This window comes from Ovis aries, chromosome 24, assembly GCF_016772045.2.
Source record: "Ovis aries strain OAR_USU_Benz2616 breed Rambouillet chromosome 24, ARS-UI_Ramb_v3.0, whole genome shotgun sequence".
Lineage (NCBI taxonomy): Eukaryota > Metazoa > Chordata > Mammalia > Artiodactyla > Bovidae > Ovis > Ovis aries.
The window spans coordinates 39051011-39074608 of NC_056077.1; the positions used below are offsets into that span (position 1 = coordinate 39051011).

The window sequence follows — 23598 nt, forward strand, 5'->3', positions numbered from 1 at the left end:
TGTCCAGTTCTCTGACCTGCATACAGGTTTCTCAAGAGGCAGGTCAGGTGGTCTGGTATGCCCATCTCTTTCAGAATTTTCCACAGTTTATTGTGATCCACACAGTCAAAGGCTTTAAATTATCAGATAACGTACACAATTCAGCCAGAAGTGTCAATAAAGATAAAAGTTTTAGAAAAGTTAAAGAGTCTGGGAAGATAAAGCAATTCTAATCTCTATATGTATAGTAATATGATATTAAAATATACAAAGAGAAAATTGACAGAACTGAAAGGATAACTGGACAAATCCACAGTCAAAATGGGAGATTTTAGCATGTTTCTTACAATAACAGAGAGAGCAAACACACACAAACATTGGTATGAATATAGAACATTTGGAAGAACATGATCAACAAATTTGATGTAATAGACATAGGAATGTTGCACCTAATGTGTTTGCCAAAATTGACCATATTTTGAGGTACAAAATAAGTTCCAAGTTCCTACACTACTGGTGGTGGTGTAAGCTGGCATAGACAATTTAGGAAGCTGTTTGACATTGTCCACTAAACCTGAACGTGTGCTTTCCCTGTGCCTCAGCACTTCTAGAACGTACCCAGCTGAAATGAGTGTACCAAGACAGATATACAGGAATATTCATACCAGTATTATCCAAAATAGCCAAGACTGGAACCAGCCCAAATGTCGAATGTCAACAGAAAAATAAGTAACTTATTCATACATACTCGTGTAGTAGATTACATACAGAGGAAACTGCATAATGCAACATCAGCATCATGGGTATATCTCAGACGAGTTATTTGCATGGAAGCCAGAAACGAGAATTTTATACTCACAAACTGATCTGTGGCGTTAGGCTCCTAATGTGCTAGAAATGCGTTTATCAGCATTGGTGATGGTTACACAGGTCATACAGGCCTTTTGCATGAATCATAAACTTTGTTCTGTTATACTTTAGGTTAAAGTATGTATTGTAAAGCTAGTATGTTTATATGTGGTATTTTGGGGAGTATCTTGTCAACCATTGGGATTCACTGTGAGGTGATAAGTTTAAAACCAACTTTTTTTGCTGGGTGCCCCAGGCTTGTTGTCTGTCTTTTTTTCTGGGCCAGTTCTTCCTCAGAGGAACCTACAATTTCTGCATGTAGAATCTAAGACTGTCTGCCAGCATTCAGGGGGCCAGTTAACAGAAGGCAGCAGAGTTACTCATTATGGCTGTTTCAGTGACACGCCTTTTCTCTCTTGGCCTGGTGTCTAGTGACTCTCTGTGTTGGTGACTCTTCAGAATGGACCTCCACAGGGTGGGTCTTCTGGAATGGCTGAATGAGAAACTTGGCAAATCCTCTCCCCAGAATTAACAGTAAAATTAGGATTGTCTAAAATAACCATTTAAAGACTGGAAATGAACAAAGGCGTACAATAATTGAGAATATTTTTCAAGGAAATCTGTGATTCTGCAACATGGATTAAGCTGCCTCTGGTCAGCTGACCTCTGCAGACTGGGTTTGAGCCTTTTCCACTCCTCTAGATTTCTTGCCTCTGAAAATCTGCTGAGAATTTTGTTTAAATCTCTTGCTGGCTATCATTTCCTTTTTTCTTCTTTGTGTCCTGAAAAGGAGGACATTTTTTACTTTCATTTTTACTTTTTACGAGCTCCTTTACTGTCATTTAAGTGGAGTTTCAAATGCAGTGGTACTGGTCACTTGGATTCATTCTGCCAGCCCTCTGCAGTACACTTCTGCAGGCCCTGAGTTCAGTCAGTTGTTAGATGCATCAGTCTGCTGTGTAGGTAGCATTGGACTTGGAATCAGACAACTTAACTGTGTGTGAAGTACTATAATAAATAGGCATTTTATGTGGGTTTTCTAAGCTAATACAGCTATTTTCAGTAGGCACTGTTGTTAGCCTTTCTTCAATGATGAGGAAATGGATGCCTAAAGAAGAAAATAATGGCATCATGCAGCTAGTATGTGGTAGAGCTGAGATTGGAATCCAGGCAGTTTTACCCTAGATCTCATGGACTTACTAAACTGCTATCCTTGGCATCACCACAGCCCTGTTACAGGGATGAAATGAGATAATTGGTTTTATATTGCTTTTCAAATTGTTGGATACCATAAAAGTACATGAGACATTAACCTTGAGAAAAATAATTGCGCTTTCTGAAGGAATTGTCAGTTTGTGTTATCCAGTAATTCATATCAAATGTGATCTATCTTCAGACAAATAAAAGGAGTTAGAGACCTTGGACAGAATTATTACGTCTAGATGGCTAGTTGCACTCTGGTTGTGTTTAAAAAGGAAACTAGAAAGTTTAACTTGCTTACTGTCTTGATGCTAAATGGGTATTTGACTATACCACTGAAATATATTTACATAAATAATACTCAAGATTTATAAGTAAGATGAGCAAACTAATATCAAATATTAAGTGAAAATTTTACTGTTTCTGAGTGAGTTTTTTTCAGATCTATCAGTTTGAATAAAACAGTGTTTTATATTCCCTTGGAGGAGTAGAGATGAGATGGGAGGCCATGATTTCACTGTTTAGTTGCCAGTCAAGAAGATTTTATCAACATATTCCTCCAGTCTAGTATAAGAAAAAGTTGATAATCTTGAGCATAGTAATTGTCAGATTTTCTCTGATGATTCCCGAAATGAATTATTGGCAAAGATCAGCACAGAAGGCTTATTTTAATGCTTAGGTGCATGTGCTGCCTGAGGAGATAAGTTAACACTCCAGTAGCCATGAACTTGGCTTTAGGTTTGATCCTTTTCAGGGCAAAGTTGAATTAAAGGACTGAATATGATTATGCCCACCTCCTGATAACAGTGTTCTCTCTGCCTACTTTTAGACTGGATCAATCTCAGAGATGGACCCATCACCATATCTGACTCCTCTGATGAGGAAGGGGTTCCAATGCTGGTCACCCCAGCTCCTCAGCAACATGATGAAGAGGACTTGGATGATGATGTCATCCTGGCGGAAGTGAGTTTTCTAAAATTTACCATGATGAAATATATTTCAAGTTAATAATTGATTCTTGGGACACTCAGTATTAATAGAATAGCTGCGAGTACTCTTACAGCAGTATTTAAATAATGTTGGAGTTACCTATTCTTTGAAGATTTGGTAGGATTTGCCCTAAAGGCATTTGGGCTGTTTCTTTTCATAAAGAAACAGTTTCTTGGAAACTGTTTGAGCTTCCTCTGTGGTGATCGACATGTCTAGATTTTCCGTTGCTTTTTATTGTTTTTTTTTCCACTGATACTTTTCAGTGTTTTTTTTAATGTATTTAATAGAACTAAACAAAATAGCCTGTTCTTTCTATTTACTCTACTTATTCTGAATCTATGTCTCCTCCAATTTTCCTTTTCTGTTTTAGTGTGCTTGTGGGATTTTTTGCCTTTTTTCTTGATTTGATGAGTTGACCATTATTTTCCCTCCTCTTTGCTCTTTGACCCAGTCCTGAGAACAGCTAACCACTTCTGTCTGCATAGGGCTTCCCTGGCGACTCAGATGGTAAAGAATCTGCCTGCAACGCAAGAGACGCAGGTTTGATCCCTGGGTCGGGAAGATCCCCTGGAAAAGGAAATGGCTACCCACTCCAGTATTCTTGCCTAGAGAATTCCATGGACTGTCTCTGTACATCTGCCTATTCTAGACCTTTTATATGAATGGAATCATATACTGTTTGATCCTTCTTTCGTTTAGCATAAGTTTTCATGGTCATCTATGATGTAGCAGGAATTGGTACTTCAGTTCCTTTTTTATTGCTTAATACTGTTCCTTTCTGTGGCTGTATCACATGTTGTTTCATTGATGGACATTTGAGTTGCTTCTACGTTCTCACTATTATGAATGATGCTGCTGTGAACATTCATGTGGAAGTTTTCCTGTGGACATAGGCCTGGAGTTGATTATATAGTTGGGTTTTGCCTAGTGGTTCTACTTAAGAAACTGAAATTTAGTGAGTGAATTCATCTAATTTTTCTTTATTAACATGACTATTATACTTTGTTCTCTCATAGTGTTTAATATGCTTTACATTTTTATTGCTTAAAAAAAATAATCTTTCACTATGTTCCCTGCATCTTTGAGGTTTTGTTTTATTTATATTGGGGTCATCTGTTCTTGCTGGTGATTTGAAAGGTTTTTATCCTTAGTTGTTTTGTTTTGTTTTGTTTTTTCAGTTGTTCTAGTACTTAGTTTTATACTTTCAGATGCTGTTCTTACATGTGTCCTTACGTGTTGATTTATCAGCTTTGAGTGTATCTTTTGATCTTTTGATCTTGCATTTAGCTTCTCTTGTTTTCCCTCCCAACTCTCAATAGTTACTGTAATTTCTACAAAACCATGATTTAGAACATGTGTATTGAATGGCTGATCATTTCTTCACTCCATTGTACTCTTGCATCTCTCTCTCCTTGTTTCATTCGCTGTGTGGTGCAGACTTCATCGTGTGCGTCACTCGTCTACCACTTCTGTTTCAGTAGTTAGATATCTTCATGTGGTTGCTGTGCTGGTTGTGTTTTATTACTACTCAACTTCGAGTGCATTTGAAATTTTCCTGGACCGGCTTTTTGTAGGTATTTTATGTTGGAGAAGGGCTCAGGCACTGTTCATGGCTAGCAGGAATTCTTCCTATGACAGGGGATGTTGGGGCTGCATGGGGCGGGAAGTGTGCTTACACGCACGTATGCTTGTTTCTTTCTTACTGCCCAGCCGTGATTGCCACCTCCAGAGCAGCCCAGATCAAAGTTCTCTCTCTCCTGCCTCACTGACAGCCTACCTTCAGCAGGGACGTCTGTCTTCATTCAGTCTAACCTCCTCAGAAAATCCTTGCTGCCAGACAGCGGACAGATTCCCAGTGTTTCAACCAAGGGACTATTGGTTTTCCCTCTGCAGGCCACACCACCTGCTTTGGAGAACTCTGCCTTTCTGAAGCTTTCTCTGCCTGCCTGGAATCTGGATGTACTTCTCCCACTGCATTTATCAGCTCCTCCTCACATATGTTGTGATTTGGGATCACAAATGTGTGTGGGTTTATTCAGAGATTTTCAGTTCTTTGTCTCATTCTCTCTGGATTGGGGTGACTTCAGAAAAGATCAGGGTCAGAGACATCTTTATTCTGCTACCTTAAAATTTGGCATTTTACTTTTTAAATTCACAAGTAACACATGGTTGTGTTCTCTGTGGAAATTGATACAATACAGAGAAAACTAGTCTCGCTTCACCAGCCCCTTCTGCCCCAGAGATTTCCCAGAGGAACTGTTGTCACAAGCTTGGCACGTATCCTTCCAAATCTTTTTCTTTGAATTCACACATGTGTGGGTTCATGCATGTATGTATATATACACATATATGCTTTTAGAAATGGGATGTTTATGTCTGTGTTCCATTTTTTCCCAAAGAATAGAAATCAGTCTGTGTGTGTTGTTTTGTGGCTTTTCTTCACTTAACATTTCTTGGTGAAGTTTCCATGTCATCACATACAGAACCACCTCTCGGAGTGGGGGTGGGGGAGAGTCAGAGAGTATTTTGTAAAGCAGATAAATAGTTTTACTTAACTGCATGCTTAGGGACAAACTTCAGAATGCTTCTAGTGTTCTCTTTTTATGATGCAATCAGTGTGGCAGTGAATACCCTTATATATGCCCCCTTTGGATACATAAGGGTGTATAGGATTGATATTGAAAAGTGACATTGATAGATTATAAGGATATACATTTTTTTAAAAATAAGCAATACCAAATTCCTCTCCTAAATTCGCCAGAAAGGAGTGATAGTAAGTTTTCCCACATCTGTCCCACATTGAGCACATCTGTGTTTAATGTTGTCTAACTAAAAAGCTGTTTGCCAGTCTTGGCGAGGGGGTAGAATCTCATTTTAACTTGCATTTTGCCAAATTACTGATGAGGTTTAGACTCTTTCCTTGTGCTTATTGACCGTTCTCACTCCTCTGCTGTGCTGTCATTCTTTCATTATTTTCTCTACCATGCAGTTACTTTTGTTTTATGGTCACAAATGAAATTATGATTCAAACTATAAGTCAGGCTTCAATCTCTGAATGGCTGCTCTAATTCTTATAGTTACTATAGTGATCAGATTTCAGTATGAAGATAAATTTGAAGAATAGGTCTTATTGGGGGGGGGGGCTTGTTTTTGTTTCTTAACCTGTCCTACCTCAGAAGCTCAATATAATACATAAGGAAATAGACACAGGAAAAAAATTGAATTGTTATTATTAAAATTTCATTTTTTCTTAGACATACAAACCTCAGACATCACGACCCAATCTCATCAAACCAGCTGCCCAGTGGCAAGATCTCAAAAGATTGGGAGAAGAAAGGCCTAAAATATCTAGAGCAGCCTTTGAATCAGATACGAATGGCTATTTTCCCGTGTATAACAGCTCATTGTTTGGTTCTGGGACACAGGATGATTCTGAGGATGACTACGGTGAATTTCTAGATCTTGGGCCTCCTGGAGTTTCTGGATTCATGAAGCCAAGTGGCCAAACAGAACGAGAACCTAAGCCTGGACCAAGTCACAACCAAGCAACCAATGACCTTATCAACCCCAGATCAGAGCAGAAAGTCATTATCTTAAAAGAAGGTAATCTTTTTCCAGAAGCTGATCCTTTGGACACTCAGAACCAGTCATCTGAAGAGTCAGAGACAGAGCTTTTATCCAACCTCGGAGAATCATCTGATATCCTTGATGACCAGGCCATTGAAGAAGACTGCTGGTTAGACCACCCTTACTTCCAGTCTCTGAACCAGCAGCCCCGTGAGGTACCAAGCCAGGTTGTACCTCAGGAGCGGCGTCCAGAAGCAGAGCTGGGCCCACTGCTATATCAGCATGAGCCCCGGGGATCAGCTTTTCCAAGACCGGCGTTTGCGAGACCGGAGCCCCAGCAGGATTGGATTCCAGACCCTGCTTCTCCTCGGCCTGCCCATCCTCTGGGAGAGCTTGAAGACCAACAACTAGGAATAGATGAAGAAGAGCCAGGCCCAGCATTTCCACTAGAAGAAACTCAGGAGCCCAATTTGGAAAACCTTTGGGGGCAAGAAGCTTCTGACGTAGACCAGGAACTCATTGCACTGTTGGTGAAAGAGACAGTAAGTTTTATTTTGATAAGTAAGTGATTATACACACAAATACATTGTTTCCTTTTATTACTAAAGCATTGTGAATGTGGACTCATTTTCCTAGTTTCCTAGATTTATAGACTAGAAGAAGAAAAGCTGGAGGTACAAAAATTAAATCAGAATTCCTTAATCTAGCCTTAACCCCCTCAGCATTCCCCCCTGGGATTCTGGCTGCAGGTTGTGGGTGCCCTGGTGCTGTCATGAGTGGTCCCTACAGTTTTTAAAAAGGAATTGAGTTAACTCCAAATTCAAACCCTCAAGCAAGTTTATAAGATGACCTAGAGCTGCACTGTCCAATATGATAGCCTCATTTGGCTGTTTAAATTTAAATGTCTTAAAATTAAATGAAACTGAAATTTCATTTTCAGTGGCACCACTCAGATTTTAAGTGCTTAATAGCCACATGAGTCTGAACAGCCACCACGCTGGAAAACACGGAATAGAGCATTTCTGTCTTTATACCAAGTTGTGTTACATACCACTGACCAAGAAAGTGAATGCAGGGCTTTGTGGGCAGCCATTTGCCTCTGAGCAGTCTTTTACTCCTTCTTCCCTGGGTGTTTCCATCTGGTCTGGTGGATCGTGTGCGTCTAAGGGTATATGTACACTAGAAAGTGTTGTGTTCATCTTTAGGCGCCCTTTGCTCGGGCTGAGATGCTCAGTATTTACTGAAAGAGAAAAATGAATACATGGAATGGGGGCAGAGGACTAGGTGGTCTCTAGGGACCTTTTTCCATGTTCTGTGTAGACAGATAAATCTGGGCACCTAGTGTGGAATTTTAAGCCAGACACAAACCTCCTTTATAGTCCTTTTCTAGCGTTTAGTCATTTTGTATACTTTTTGCTATCTGATTTTTATTGCAATTTGAAATTATTCCAGGGAATGACAAATAAATAATGTATTTATTCCTTCCTAGGAAGTAAGATTTCCTGATGTAGCAAATGGGTATGTTGAGGAAATAATTCATTTGAAGAATTACTATGATTTGAATGTGTAAGTATACTAACTGTGCCTTTTTTTTTAATTGCCATTAAAATGTACTTAACATAAAAATTTACCATTTTAATTATTTTTAGGGTTTTCTAGATGGCTCAGTGGTAAAGAGTCTGCCTGCCAATGCAGGAGACTCAAGAAACACGGATTTGATCCCTTGGTTGGGAATATCCCCTGGAGGAGGGAAAGGCAACCCACTCCAGTATTCTTGCCTGGAGACTCCCATGGACAGAGGAGCCTGGTTGGCTGCAATCTATGGGGTCCCAGAGAGCTGGACGCGACTGAGCGGCTTAGCATGCGCATGCACAGCCGTGTTTAAGTGCGCAGTGCCGGGGGGGTTAAGTATGTTTATTGCATTTTTGCACAGCTGCCACGACCATCCATCTCCAGAATGTTTTCATCTTCCCAAACTGGCACTCTGTCCCCAGTTCCTCTCCTGAGCCCCTGGCAACCACTATTTTGCTTTCTGTCTTTGTGAATTTGGCTCCTCTAGAGACCTCATGTAGATGAAATTACACAGTATTTGTCCTTTTATGGCTGGCTTATTTCAGTTAGCATTATGTCTTTTTTAATCATCCTGTTAGAAGAATTCTGATTTTAATTGTATGCAGACTGTTTTCTGGGTCTTGCAGTCGTGTGGTTATAGGATTAAGATGTTTAGTTAATTCTGAGCATTGATACTACATACATCTTGCTTGGGGCTTCCCCAGTGGCTCAGTGGGTAAAGAATCCGCCTGCAGTGCAGGAGACACAGGCGATGCCGGCTCCATCCCCTGGAGGAGGAACTGGCAGCCCACTCCAGCATTCTAGCCTGGGAAACCCTACGGACTGAGGAGCCTGGCGGGCTGCAGTCTGGGGTTGCACAGAGTCGGGCAAGTCTCTTTCTGCTTATGCTCTTTCACCCCCTTGTAGTCTGCAGAGGTGGAACAGCTGTAAATTTGTAAAGAACAATAGACACTGAATTTAATTATATTTTCAGCTGTTAAATACAGGTTATTTTAATTAAACAAAAAAGTACTCCAAGATTGTATTGTGTACCGTAGAATTCAGCAGGGGTGTGAGTGGGAGCTGGCTGCCATGACCAAGTGTGAAGGGCCTTCTCTGAGATTAGCAGCCCAGAGGAGATGGATTTTTCTGATTCGTACCAAGGCACTGTTGGTGCCATTGGTAGGCCTGTCTGTCCCCTTCATTGAGGGGCAGCCACTGCTTTCAGTTTTTTAAACCAGGAGCGTGGTAAGCTGCAGTCCATGGGGTCACGAAGAGTCAGACATGACTGAGCGACTTCACTTTCACTTTTTACTTTCATGCATTGGAGAAGGAAATGGCAACCCACTCCAGTGTTCTTGCCTGGAGAATCCCAGGGATGGGGGAGCCTGGTGGGCTGCTGTCTATGGGGTCGCACAGAGTTGGCACGACTGAAGCGACTTAGCAGCAGCAGCAGCAGCAGCAAAGTAACCCTTTAGAAATTTAGTATACTTTAATGTTTCTCTCTCATTCTGTAGATGAATATATTGTTTTTTAAATACCTACAAGGTTAGTTGTCTGCAGTGTCACTAAAACATGATCAGATTGACAGATCCTGTGACAATTTGTCCTCCTTCCTCGTGAGTCTCGCACACATCCTTTTCTCTTGGGACTTACTAACTCTGTCCCTAATGCAAAGTCTTATGAATTCCAGTGGAAAGGAAATGTTCAGTAATTGTATTGAATACTTTGAAACCTACAGTCTGATTTTTTATATGTATAATTTATTAGTTTATTTTTTATTGTACTGGGTCTTTGTTGCTGCATAGGGACTTCCTCTAGTTGTGACAAGTGGAGGCTACTCTTCGTTGCAATGCTTGGGCTTCTCATTGCAGTTACTTCTCGTTGCGGAGCACAGGCTCTCTGGTGCTCAGGCTTCAGTAGTTGTGGCGCATGGACTTCACTGCCCTATGGCAGGTGCAGTCTTCCCGGACCAGAGATCACACCCATATACCCAGCATTGGCAGGCGGATTCTTATCCACCGTACTACCAGGGAAGTCCTACTGTTTGATTTTCCTGACTCTGTTTTCCTTTTGTCCCTGGACTTTTGAGACTGAATTGTTAATTCTCATAACTGACTTAAATGTTGTTAATGTAGAGCTGAAAGGAAGCCCAGAGCAGAGTAGAGCAGGCTGATACTTTGTGGGGCTGACTCTCCAACATTTTGTGTCCAGTCTTTGTCATCTTTAGATGTAACCAGCTGGTCATTTTAGCAGGAGAAGCCTGTTATCCAGAGAGCCTCCTGTGACAGTAACCTGCTCTCTTTAACTAAGACTTTACCCACATATGATGCAACTTAAATTGGATCGAGGCAGCAACAACTATTAAAGAACAAAGGCTAGAAATATTAGCCTGGCTTACTTAGTGGGAGTGCTTTCTCAAAACCCTTTAGCTTGTCAAGTCAGATCAAGCATGGAATAATATCAGTAGGTGGGCAGATCTGAGTTCTGACAAGCCTCCCGCTGCCTTTGCCCCAGGCTGTAAATATTAATGTATTTGGTTGTAGCATATATCTGTAGAAAGGAAACTCTGTTCTTAATTATCTGTGCCACTGAATATCATTTAACTCCAGGAAAGTTGTGTTGGTGGGAGTAGAGGAGATTTTAAAATGGAAATGAATTTTGACAGTTCAAAGTGAGAGCCTCTGATAACCGACAGGTGGGATTCCACATCTTGCATCATGTTGCTATGAGAAGTTTTTCATCGTGTTGAAAATACAAAATGAATTGCTAAGAACAGAACCTCTAAAATAGGTTTAGAAAATGCATTTAGAGACTGTATAAAAATAGAAATTTTTAAAGGATGAGATTTTAAAAACTGGAAACAGGAGTTTTAATTCTTTCTTCGAAGATCATCTTGCATACACCCCACTTGAGCCACCTGGCTTCATTCATGCATGGCTGTTCTATCAAAGAAGATTCTTGTTTATTTGACCTTTTCATCCTTCCCCAGATTCCTAGTTTTTGCTGGTTTGTTGGCCTTTGATTGCCGCACTTATCTGAACGTTACAAACAAGTAAGGTTCAAATGGAGGAGCTCTTCCACACCTGGTTTATAATATGTCCAGGTGTGCATGAGAAAGGGATTGTTTGGAACTCCATGCCTTTCTCCACAAATACTGAGTTCTTCATGGTGACTGATTCTCAGCTACCCTTCAGAGATTGTGTAACCTGTGGTGCTCATCAGTTTGTACTGGAACAGAGCGTCACCACTAGTGACCGTGGTTTTAAAGGGAAATGTGCTCAGAATTCTTGAGGAAGGTGTCTCCCCTTGCTACTGCTGTAATATGAGAAAGGGGTTTTCCCTCTCAAGCCTTGTGGCGTGTGTTCCAGAGAACCTGGCCTAGTGATAGGAAGGGAGCTTAACAGGAAAGTGCATGTGGGGTTCCTGCAAGTGATGATGAAGAAAAGGGTGTTGAAGGGTGCTTGACCAGTCCTGGAGCAGGAGGAGGAGGGCGCGTTGCCGTTGGGCCAGTGCTGAGGGTCCTGAGGGGGTTTGCGCAAGAGCCATGCCTCCCCAGTGTTCAGTCCCTGAACACTGGCGCCAGGTGAGAAGAGGAGCGGAAGGGGAACACTGTCTCTCTGACTCTTTCTGCTGGACCTGTCTTCATTAGAGGCTGTATTCCTGACACTCAGGAGAAGACCTGGGCAGTCATGGTGGGGCACCTTCGAGGCAGTCTGCAGGAGAAAGGAAGAAAGCTGGAGTAGAGGGGAAGCCCCACCTGCCGTGTGACTGCGCAGCTTTCTTGCTGCTGAAGTGGCTCATGCCGCACACCCCTAGCTGTCCTTGTCACTGTGGAATATCCCAAGAGCACAGAGTGTTGCTGCGTTTGGTTTTTATAGGCTGAAGGGCCTTGCTAGTTAAATTTGTAAATCTGGGCAGTGATACATCTTATGGGTTATTCTCCTTATCCTTGCTTTTGAAAGATTTCATGGTAGTGATTAAAAAGACAAGGCTGTGCTTTTGGAACGGGGAGAGTTTTTTCTTAAGCAAACATGGTCTGTTCCTTCAGCCTTACAGTAAACTGAGCATCCCTCAAATCGTCATGGGGATTTATTTACCATAGGGTTAAAAAAAGTATTACTGAATTAGCACTGGTCTTTTATGTTCTGTTTATTAACTCTTAGAAAAGTAGTTTTAATTGTGAATGTGATAGAGACTTTTCCCCCATCCCTTGTTTGTTAATAGTTTTCCTGACAAATGATAGATACTTTCATCTAAATTCTCCAGTTCCATGCAGTTCAACCAGTAAGAACTAACAGAAATCTCAGAGGAGTTTACCTCTGTTGGTATGTTTATTGCTTTTCACATTAGCAAGTGAAAATAGAAATTCAGTGTAACGTCTTTAGTTGTTCATTTGTTTTTCTGATCTGCAAATATTTTCATTCCCTGATAGATCAATTAGAATGTGAGTAGACGTTATATTTTCATACATTATGTTTGAATCAGTGAGCAAGTGTGGCATTTGGAAGCAGTGTGACAGTAACATCATTTATTTTTACAGACTTTGTAATTTTCTTCTGGAAAATCCAGATTATCCAAAGAGAGAAGACAGAATCCTTATGAATCCCAACAGCAGCCTGCTTGCCAGCCAAGATGAGATGAAGGCAAGTGGTGCTCTTGGTTTGCAGTGTCTACCTGGAAATTCTCTCCTCTTTTCATAATTTTTAAGGGAATAAAGTGCTTTGTCAAGATGCACTTTTTTAAGACTATCCAGGAAAATAGGTTTTTCAGAATACATATTTTAGTGGGATTTCCCCCTCTGAGTTACCTTGAGTTCTGTATTTGACTTCTTTCATTGTAATTCCATCTTCCCTTCTCACAAAGAATTAAACAAATCCTCCATATCTTTAATCCTACAAAGCAGGTTCCTAAGATGAATCAAGAATTGGCCAGGACTCTTTGTATCATCTTAGGGTTTAACATTTTATTAAGAAATTTTCAAACACACAGTAAAGCCAAAAGAACTTTCTATTGATTTCCTATATACACACCAGCCAGTACTATTAAAATTAATGTTTTACTGTGTCCAGTTTGTCCCGTATCCATCCCTCTGTCCATCAGCGCATCCCTCTTATATTTTATTATAACCCACTTTAGAGCAAATTGCAAAAACATCAGCATTCTGCTGCATAAATACTTTAGCATGCAGATTGTTGCCTAGAGTTTAATATCTGTTTTTCTTTTTGAGTAAAGTTTATATACAGTGCATACACCTGTGTAACCAAATCCTGTGTCAAGATATAAACAGTTTGGTTTTTAAAAATCTTAATCATTGTCTTCATGTGTGGTCCAGACTAGCATTTAGTATGTTCAGTGATTGAAGGAAAGTATAGTTCAGAACTGCTTCACTGGTCTCTATTGCACCATCCTTCCACTTCCCACAAATTCTTTTTGACTGTCTCTTTCATGTATGGTTATTACTCATTTTATTGCTCTTCATTTTATTGCACTTTATAGATATTACAGGTTTTGTTTTCACAGATTGAAGGTTTATGGCAACCCTGCCTTGAGCAAATCTGTCAGTGCCATTTTCCCAACAACCTTTGTTCACTTCGTATCTCTGTTACATTTTGTAATTCTCACGATATTTCTGACTTTTTTATTATTATTATATTTGTTATGATAATCTGTGATCAGTGACCTTTGATGTTACTATTGCAAAAAGGTTGATTTGCTGAAATCTCCGATAATGGTTAGCATTTCTTAGCAATAAATTATGGAATTAATTGAAATATGTGCTTTTTTTTTTTAAGACATATACTGTTGCATGCTTACTAGACTACACTATGGTGTAATTTTAACTTTTCTAAAAGTTAGGAAACCAAACAATTTGTGTGACTCACTTTATTGTGACTCTGACTTCATTGCAGTGGTCTGAAACCAAACCTCCAGTGTTCCTGAAGTATGCCTGTATTTTGTAGCTGGGGGAAAAAAAACTCAGTTTATTCTAAACATTTTTTGAAAAGGAAATGGCTAAAAACTTGTGTTCAAACCCCTGACTATATTTTTTCATAGTTCTAACTAGCAAAACTAGTCTCCAGACTCCTGACAGCTTGTTTAACCTCTCTGAACATCATTTCTTCACCTTTGTTCGGGGCTGGTATCCTCTTTTAGAGTAACTGTACAAGTCAGATTATTCTATTCTTTAGTAAGTAATTCTTCAAATGGTTTCCCTCGAGAAGTGCACTGTCTGGCCTCTAATGTTGTGCCTCTGTCTCGTTTCAGTTGCCTACAGTAGACTTTTTTGACTATTCTAAATTGGCTCCTCTTGACCAGCGCTGCTTCATCCAAGCTGCCGACCTCCTGATGGCCGACTTCAAAATGCTTAGCAGTCAGGACATCAAGTGGGCCCTGCATGAGCTCAAAGGACACTATGCAATCACCCGAAAGGTGCTCTACTTGGTCTTCTGGTGGGGCACACCTCTTGACTGCTTCTTCCCGTGATAACAGGATGAAGGGTTCAGCTTGCAGAAGTTGGGGTGGCTTATGATAGCGAAGAGCTGAGGAGTTTGTCAGGGTGAAGATATGTAGACAAAGGGTTTGCTGATCAGAAAGAACTGAATGAAAAGAAACACAGATTAGAAGCAGGAAAGGTCTGGTGTGACCATAAGGACGTGAATTTCCCCGTGGAATGTGGAGTGGAAGGGTGTGTTCCTCCCTGGTGTGCTTTCTTTCTTGGGGCTGGTCCCACAATCCTCCCCAAGATGGCTCAGGTAACATGAAGCAGAGTCCAAAGGGCCAGGAGCCCAGCACTGCTCAGGGAGTAGTGGTTTGCTTCAGAAGAGAGTGGGCAACTCCTGAAAGCTCTCAAGGTTTTCATTCTTTCTTTTTGGACTCTAAATAAGATTCCACTTAAGGGCCTCTGTTCCAGATCTTAGATGTGCTGGTCGCTAGTGAGGAACAGACATGTTCCGTTTAGTGCAGCCCACTGTGCAGGCCCTTTGATGACAGCCAGGGCGGAAGAGCAGCGCCAGCGGGTCCTTGGCCTGTTCCTCTCCTCACCTGCCTTTAAATCGGTTTCTCTTGCTGAAGTTCTGGTGACTCTTAGCAAGCAAATGTGGAGTTACTTTACTTGTTAAAACACCCACTGGGGTCTTAACCTGAAAGAAGGTGAACATCGGTGAAAGTGCTGAGTCTAGGCCCCTTCCACCTCTACCTTGGTAAGATCCAGGCATCTGTCAGCAAACTCCTAATTACAGGTTCATTTTAGTTAAAAATACTCTGAAGGGATCACAGAAATAATGCCTTCTATTTCTGGTAGATAATGCCTTCTAATTCCCCCTGCTAAAGAGGGAATGTCTGTACTGTCATTCAAAAATGAATGAGCTTCCCCCCTCCAAATTAATGACCTTGAGAAAGAAGGGGCTCTTTCATCTGTAGGGCCCTGTGTGGCATCTTTATTGATCCTGTGGTGCCTTATACATTTTCTGAGCTCCCAGGAAGCCCAGATGAAAAATAAAAGGGTAGCAGCAGGAGACAGCTCCTGTGGTCTGGAAGTGGGTTGGTCCTCATTAGGAATGTCCCTGCCTACATCCTGAGGTCAGTAGAAGTGACTTCGCTAGCAGGAGCTTCTCCACATTGAAGGTCTGATCATCCCCCAGCTTGTCGCTGTTTGGGTGGAAATTGTAGAGTTTTATGGCTCAGTTCTTGTTCATAGCGTCCATATCCTTTTCCTCATTTGTCTGGCCCTTTATATTTTTTGTGGTGTGTGTCTGTCTGGGCTGTTAATCTAACATTTTACAGGATTTTGAAAAGAGATGGGTTGGGCTACTTGAATGAACATCAGGTATTTAAGGGGAAATAATGTTTGACAAAAGCTAAAATCTGATGTGCCCTTTTATAATGTCTCCCTGTTGTACACACAGGGTGCACGAGCCTTGCGCCTTGTAGGAAGTCACACTCACATGGGCAGGGAGGCAGAAAACACACCCTGGGGGCTTCCTCACTACAGCAGTAGGGCATCCTCTCTGTACCACTCCCCAAACACGCTGACAGCTTAGGGAAGGCATGCTGACTAAGGCAGGATCAGTTCTCCATGGATTGCTGTTTTTTTCCCTGTTTACTGTAAACATCAGACGCTTACAGGAGTAGAGATGGTATTGTAACAAGCCCTAACCCTGCATACTGTCACTCCCCTTCAGCAGTTGCCAGCTCCTGCCCAGTCTTATATTTCCACCCTTACCCGCCTACCCCTACCTGAAGTTATTTCTAGGCTTCATTTTTTTCATCCATAAAGTATTTCAGCATTAATTTTTAAAAGATAAAGGCAAAATATTTTAAAATATAATCAAAATACCATTATCACACCTTAAAAATTAACATCATCAGATATCCAGTCAGCATTCAGATTCTCTGAATATGTCATAAATCTTTAAACAGCTTGTTTGGTCACAGAATTCCAAGTGAAATATGTTTATTGCGTGTGGCTGGTGAGTTCTTGAGTCTCTTAATCTGCAAGCTCTCTCCTTTGTTTTTCCTTACTGCTTATTTGTTGGAAAAAAAAACTGGGTTGTTTTATCTTACAGGCTTCCACAGTCTGAGTTTTTCTGACTGCACCCCTGCATTATAATTAAACAGTTCGTCTGTTTCCTATAAATTGGTTCCATCCAGAATCTTGATCAAACTTAGACTTGACGTCTCGCTTGTATTCTAGTTCTAGTTCTGCCACTTGGTCTTAAACTCGCAGAACTTCGTGCCTGCTGCCCTCTCCACGCCTGCCTTGTGACTGTCATCTTGGGACTTTCCTTCACCTTGCCTTTTGACAAAGATACATTTTCTTTACTTTATTGAGTTCACCAAAAAGTTCATTCAGGTATCTGTGTACCATCTTACGGAAAAGCATGGACCAACTCTGGCCAGCCCAGATGACAACTCTCTGTGTCTTGCTTTACACACTCACACTTGACTGATGGTTCAAGTAGATTGAAAATTTCCCCTCTTGCCACAGATGCGACTACCTCTTTGTTTCAGGCAGTTTGCTGAGTGCCTGCCATAGGTCACACATTGGGAATGGCACAGTGGACATACAGGTTTCTTCCCTCATGAAACTTAATGCTGGTGGACAGGGCCATCTTTTTTAAGCCATCCTTTAACTTCTGTCGTGTGAGGTGGTCATTCTCAGGGTCTTACCCAGGCTGCTTAGGTTTCTCCCTCTGTGTACTTGAATGGTCACCTTTATCTCCATACAGGTAACATATCTCTCTCTCTGGACTTGACCTTCCCACCAGGCTCCACAGAGGAGTCCCTGTCTACTTCTCAGCTTTTATATCATCAGATGTCAGTTGTCATGTTTTAGGTCATCCCTTAAAGGATGTCACAGATGCCCTGAAAATTGTAACCAGCCTGAATCCTTGATTGTTAAAACTAGTACTTTGGGCATTTGATTTGCGAGTTACCTCATTTATAAAATGTAAGTCACAGTAACTTGTCTTGTTCCCTCTCCCGGGTTTTAGAGAATAGCCTTGGTTGAAGGGCAGGGTATTTGCCTGTAGATAAAATGTGGTATGAATTAGTCTTGCAGCTGAGTACAGACACTGGTGCCTAAGAATTTGTGGGGAATACCGTGTATAGTGGGAATTCCAGAAAGAAAGGAAGCAAGGGAGAAGGCACCATAGCTGTGGAGGACACTGATCAGGGATACAGATAGGTAGCAAGGTGAAACTTGGTGGAGTTTCACCAAATCTGACTGAGGACACAGTGACGCCAAAGAGAGGAGCTATAGTTCCAAGACTGGCCTGAGTCCTGTCCTCGCTTTAATTAAGGTTTGCCCTTCTCTGTAGCCTTGCTTCCCTCTACTGTGAAATAAATAATAACTTCCCTTAGAGGATTATGGTGGGAATTAAATGGGCTAAGTTAAGGACTTGAAAGGGCTGCATGCAGTGCCTCGCTTACAGGAGGTGCATACAGCAAATGTCAACTCCCTTTTGATTCCCACACTGAGGAGCTTTGAAAAGGAAGGGAAGTAGGAGTTAGGTTAAGATGCAGGGCTGATCCTCTCTCTTAAAATACTTGTTTTGTTACCGCTTTGCCACAGGGATGCACAGCTGTTTAAGATGAACAGGTTCAGAATGTGATTGATTAGCAGCATTCCTATAACACGTGCACATCCCCTTAACCTTCTGTTTACTGAGTGAGTGTCGGATCCAGATTGTGCGTGTTGCTGAAGGCACACTATGAGCTGTTGTAACAGTCCCTGTCCTAGAGGCTCAGAGTCTAGGGGAGGAAGTAACATGAAACAGATCACAAATAAGTATGTAATTACAACTGTGATAACTATTCTGAAAGAGTATATAACTAGAGGATGGTCTAAGAGGCTCCAGGAGAGCCTCTCTGAGCAAGTGACATTTAATCACACCCCTAAGTGTTGCATAAGCAGGAGGTCAGTAGGGAGGGAGGGCAGGGCATGGAAGACAGGGGTGTCATTTCCTGGGATGAGGATTCCTGTAGAAGAGCTAATTTGGAGGAAAAGATAGTGAATTCTGTCCGGGAAACGATAAACTGCCAAGCATGCTGGGTGGGCCTCAGATATCTGAGTAAAAACAATTCATTGAGTGGCTGAATGGACCAAAAGTAGGGGGAATAATGGACTGGAGAAGGGATTTTGAGATTCGTCAGCATATAGAAAGTGACCTCACCAGCCTGGACAAGGACCTGAAGAGACTGTCAGGTGAGAAGAGAGCCAGGGCTACCTGGAAGACTCCCTGCGTGGAAACACTAGGCAGAGGGGCAGGCCACGTGGTGTCACTGCTGGGATCCCGGGGGCGAGGGCCGAAGCAGAGACCCTGGACTGGGCCCCATGTTAGGGAGGTGAGCAAGTGGAGAGGTGAGGTGGAGGCCAAGGCAGAGGGGGCTGGCGCTCCTGGGAGGCGAGGTGATGGCATGTGCAGGTGGCTTTTTTGATTAGCTTGGCTACAAACAAGGGAAGAAGGCGGGGCTGGTAGTTGGAAGAGGAAAGAGGTCTGGGCGGAAAGGTTTTCTTTTAAGATAGCAGAGGCTTGATCACCTTTAAATGCCTATTGGAGAGATATAAAAAGAGGGAGAAGCTAAAGCTATGGAAGAGAAGGGAGTATCTCTGGCGTAAGCATGTTGCGCTCCAGTGTTCAGTACAAAGTGGAGAAGTGAAAGCAGCGAGAACGTGGGGGCCGTGGAGGCGGGATTGTTGGCCAGAGAAGCACCATGTGACGTCGCGCCTGTGAAACGTGGCTTTCAGCCCTCTGCCACGTGGCTTAACCTGGGCTGACTCATGGGCACCTTCCGTAGTTTGTTTTCTCACGCACCTCTTCATCAGTCAGCATCTTGGTTCTGCCATGACAGCAGTTGTTGAAAGAGAAAATGAAGTAACGAAACACTGCCTGCTTATTTTGCCACTACTTTTTCTGGTAAGCCATATAGGGAAGGTAGCTGAAACTGTGAGTCACAACGAGATTTGGGATTGCCTGCATTTCACGTATTCTTGTGTCCCATTTACAGCAGTAACCTTTCCCTTTCTCAATTTTTAGGCCTTTTCTGACGCCATTAAAAAATGGCAGGAGCTATCGCCAGAAACCAGTGGAAAAAGAAAAAAGAGAAAAGAAATGAATCAGTATTCTTACATAGATTTCAAATTTGAACAAGGTAATGGCCAAATGTGACTGTTAATGATGGTGAGCGGTCCCCTCTCACACAACCCAAAGGGGCCTTGTGATGTGGCTGCCTGAAGTGCCCGGTCACAGCAGTCTGAGGGGTGTCGCTGATGTGACTCCGCTGGTGGCACGGCCGTGTTTCTGGACAGTGGCTGCATTGGTCATCTTTCTGCTTAGGATACACCATGAAAGGAAAATTGTGTGTAGTGTTAGAGATTTGTGTATAGGGACATTTTTAAGCTTGAGGGGAAAATGGGTCTTGAAGATTTGACAAAAGAATTAACCTTGTGACTCCTTGGTGAAAAGTGGGCCAGTGCTTGGTTGCTTACTGCAGAGGAGCCATGTACACACCTGAGAGGGTGGGTTCTGCACAGCCAAAGCCACACAGCTCTTAAGTTGCCACTTAAACTGTTAAAAGTTCTATTACTCATATTGATGAAATAACTGCTGAAAGCTCTTTCAAAGAGGTTACTTCCGGTCTAATTCCCCTCCTCACTGCCACCCTCCCAAAGGTAAACTTGCTGAATTTTGCAACAGACTTGATCTTAGTTGCTTGTGTCCGAGAAGAGTCCACTTCAACTTTTCCTGTGGATTATTTCATAAATGTTTCCCTTTTCTCCTATTTGTCTTCCTGTTACACCTGTAATTAATTTCATAACTTCAAGTGTGTCTAATGGAAAATCCATGAGATAGCTATAGAGTTGGAAAGTATTTGAATTTCTGAACTCTTCAGGATCTAAAAGAAAATGTCCTAAGTCCTGACTTGTGAGGTCAGCAAGCTGCTCTCCTGACACGATATTCTCACAGATCTGTGGCAGAATGAAAGTGAGGACGGTGTATAGGCAGTTTTTCATTGTGTGTGTGTGTGTGAAGTTGCTCAGTCGTGTCCGACTCTGTGACCCCATGGACTGTAGCCCACCAGGCTCCTCTGTCCATGGGATTCTCCAGGCAAAAATACTGGAGTGGGTTGCCATATCTTCCCGACCCAGGGATTGAACCTGGGTCTCCTGCGTTGTAGGCAGAGACGCTTTACTGTTGGAGCCACCAGGCAACCCTGTTTAGGCTAGGCATGCTTAACTAGGCATACTAACACGCAGTCATTCAGTACTTGTTTCTGACGTTCAGTGGTAGAGAACAGGAAGTATCACGTCACAAGGTGGTCTACTCCCTTCCTGGTCAGCTGTGTCTTGTAGAAAGTTCTTCCTTTATATCACGCCAGGAATGTACCTCCCGAGGTTTTCTGCGATGTTGGTAGTTCTTGCCTCTGAAAGGATTTAAAATCTGTTGCCTCTTCATCTTCCCAGTTGCCCTTCTTTCTGTCTTTCTCTAGCTTGTCTTTATCTCTTTGAGAGGTTGGGTGCACAAGGCTGGACACAGTACTCCAAATGAGGTCTGCTGTTTCGAGGCAGCAGCTGAGATTTAGGTTCTATAATTTCAACCATACAGCCTGAGAACACCTTAACTTCTTAAAATCAAACTATGTCCCGCCATTGTCTCACATTAAACCTTCATCTTCTTACCTACCTTGCTTTTGAAGTCACAGACCTCTCAGTTTTGATGCATTTGATATTTTTCACTGTGAACATGACCTCATTAGTTTCAGCCCATTCTTGGGGGTATACCTCTGAATTTTTTTTTTTTTTTAATTGCATTTCACGTTATGTGAGATCCTAGTTCCTGGAGCAGGGATCAGACCTGTGCCTCTGGCAGTGAAAATGCAGTCTTAAGCACTGGATCACCAAGGAAGTCCCAAGATTCTGATTCTTAACTTGGTCTTACCAAGATCGTCTTTAAGGACACTGAAAGTTTAGAAATAGAAAATAACACTTGATTTTACATTTATATCTATGACTTATAGCCTTTTTTTTAAGGGAGGTTTATAAGTACATAAGCTTAGACTCATTCATTTGTTCCAGGAATCCCATTCCTTACCTTTCCAACTGTTTTCCATCCAAGCAGTACTGTTTGAGCTGTACATCAGCTGGCAAAGAGAGAGACTAGATTCTCCCTCCCGTGTCCTTTCTCATTGTATATGAAAAAGCCACATGACCTCTCATGAGGAGTGCAAATAGAACTTGGATGTAAACGGAACATCAGTAAAAATGCAGCATGTCCCCTCTAGCAAGGCAGACAGAAAAAAGATGCAAATTGGAGTTATTCTTTATAGGGTAACTTACTCTTCATAGTGGCTTTCATTGTAGACCCTACAAACATCCAAGGAGGAATACTGTGGACATCTTTACATACGTAATTTTGACAGCCTAGATGAAATGGACCATTTCCTCAAAAAACAAACTACCAATAAACTTATCTATATAAAATAGATAATTTGGATAACCCTATTGCTGTTAAGGAAATTGAATTCATAATTTTAAGTCTTCAAAAAGATCTCCAGCCCCACTTGGTTTCACTGGAAAATTCTTCCAAAACTGCTCCTAAGCAGATGACATGATTGTAGATATATACAGCTCCAAGGAAGTTCAGTAAGGTTGCAGGGTATAAGATCAGGCTACAAAAACCAGTGTATGCATGTATCTGTATGCTAGCAGTGAGCATATGGACATCAAGATTTAAGTACAATACCATTTAAAGTCATTTTGAAAAAACTTAATACTTAGGTGTGAATCTGACAAAATATGTATGGGACTTGTGATGAGAACTACAAAACACTGAAGAAAAAATCAAAGAAGATATAAATAAATGAAGACATGTACTGTGTTCATGGGTTGGAAGACTCAATTAAGATATAAATCCTCTCCAAATTGATATCCATGCCTAGTGTGATTTCTGTCAAAATCCCAGCAAGATTTTTTTTTTTGCAGATACAAGCAAGGTATCCTAAAATTATCCTGAAGTTTATATGGAGAGGCAGGGTACTAGAATAGCTAAAATAATCTTTTAAAAGAAGAGTAAAGTGGGAGAAATCAGTCTCCTGGATTTCAGGACTTACTCCGTAATTACAGTGATTAAGACCAGGTGGTCTTGGCAGAAATATAGTCAGATGGAACAGAACAGAGAACTAAAAACTGGTTTTCTAAATAGTCAATGAAAAAATGTTTTAGCTTTTTAAAAGTAGAGTGAACAAGAGGAAAGAAGAAAAATAAAAAAATGTATCAGGGTATAGAGATTACCAGAAAACAGGCTTTTGTGAGTAAATAGAAAATCTGGATGGAATGGATAGTTTTTTAGAAAAATGTACATTACTAATCAAAGAAATACAAAACCTAAATAAGACCAGTTGCAAAATCTGACATTTGTCATTTTCTTAGCTTGTGTTCTAAGTGTTATTTATTATAAATCTGGATACTGCATTTTCAAAATAATAAAATTTTAAAACATACATAAAACACATTTGCACCTACCAGGATAGCTCATATTAAAAACTGACGACGTTGCTGGCAGAGGGCGAGTGTAAATTGGAGCAGGCACTGCAGAATACTAGCGCTGGTTTCTAAAGCTGACCCAGCGGTGTGCTCTGCTGAACTGCAGACGTAGGTACAGCAGCTCTGGATGATAACCCCAAACCGTCAACCCCCGTCCTCAGTAGTAAGCACGTCATGAATTGCGGTGTATACACAGTGCTGTATGGACAGGATAGGGGAGCTCTTCCAGTTGGATCATAATGAGGGATGGGTATGGAGAGGAAGAATGTCAGGAAGTGCATGGAATGTTGGGGATGGTTAGGACCCCAGTTTTCCCAAAAAGAACGTTATGGGAAAGTCACGTAACTTAACATCCTGGTAGGAGTAGGTGGGGGACCAGGCCACATAAGACTGGGATGGCTGCCTGGATCCCTAGC

At 41.6% G+C, this 23598-nt stretch overlaps 1 protein-coding gene across 7 annotated transcripts in view; it reads left to right on the plus strand.

The window, feature by feature from the left end:
* RNF216 (ring finger protein 216) overlaps positions 1 to 23598 on the plus strand; it is a 120462-nt gene that overhangs the window by 12294 nt on the left and 84570 nt on the right. For 5 of the 7 annotated variants that reach the window (XM_042240386.2, XM_004021061.6, XM_060405732.1 and 2 more), the window contains 6 exons: positions 2858 to 2991; positions 6273 to 7127; positions 8075 to 8151; positions 12680 to 12782; positions 14404 to 14568; positions 19677 to 19791. In XM_042240386.2, the coding sequence (XP_042096320.1) occupies positions 2858 to 2991; positions 6273 to 7127; positions 8075 to 8151; positions 12680 to 12782; positions 14404 to 14568; positions 19677 to 19791 (1449 nt within the window). The remainder of the gene's footprint in view (positions 1 to 2857; positions 2992 to 6272; positions 7128 to 8074; positions 8152 to 12679; positions 12783 to 14403; positions 14569 to 19676; positions 19792 to 23598) is intronic. The other 2 variants (XM_004021062.6, XM_042240389.2) reach the window with 2 other exon arrangements.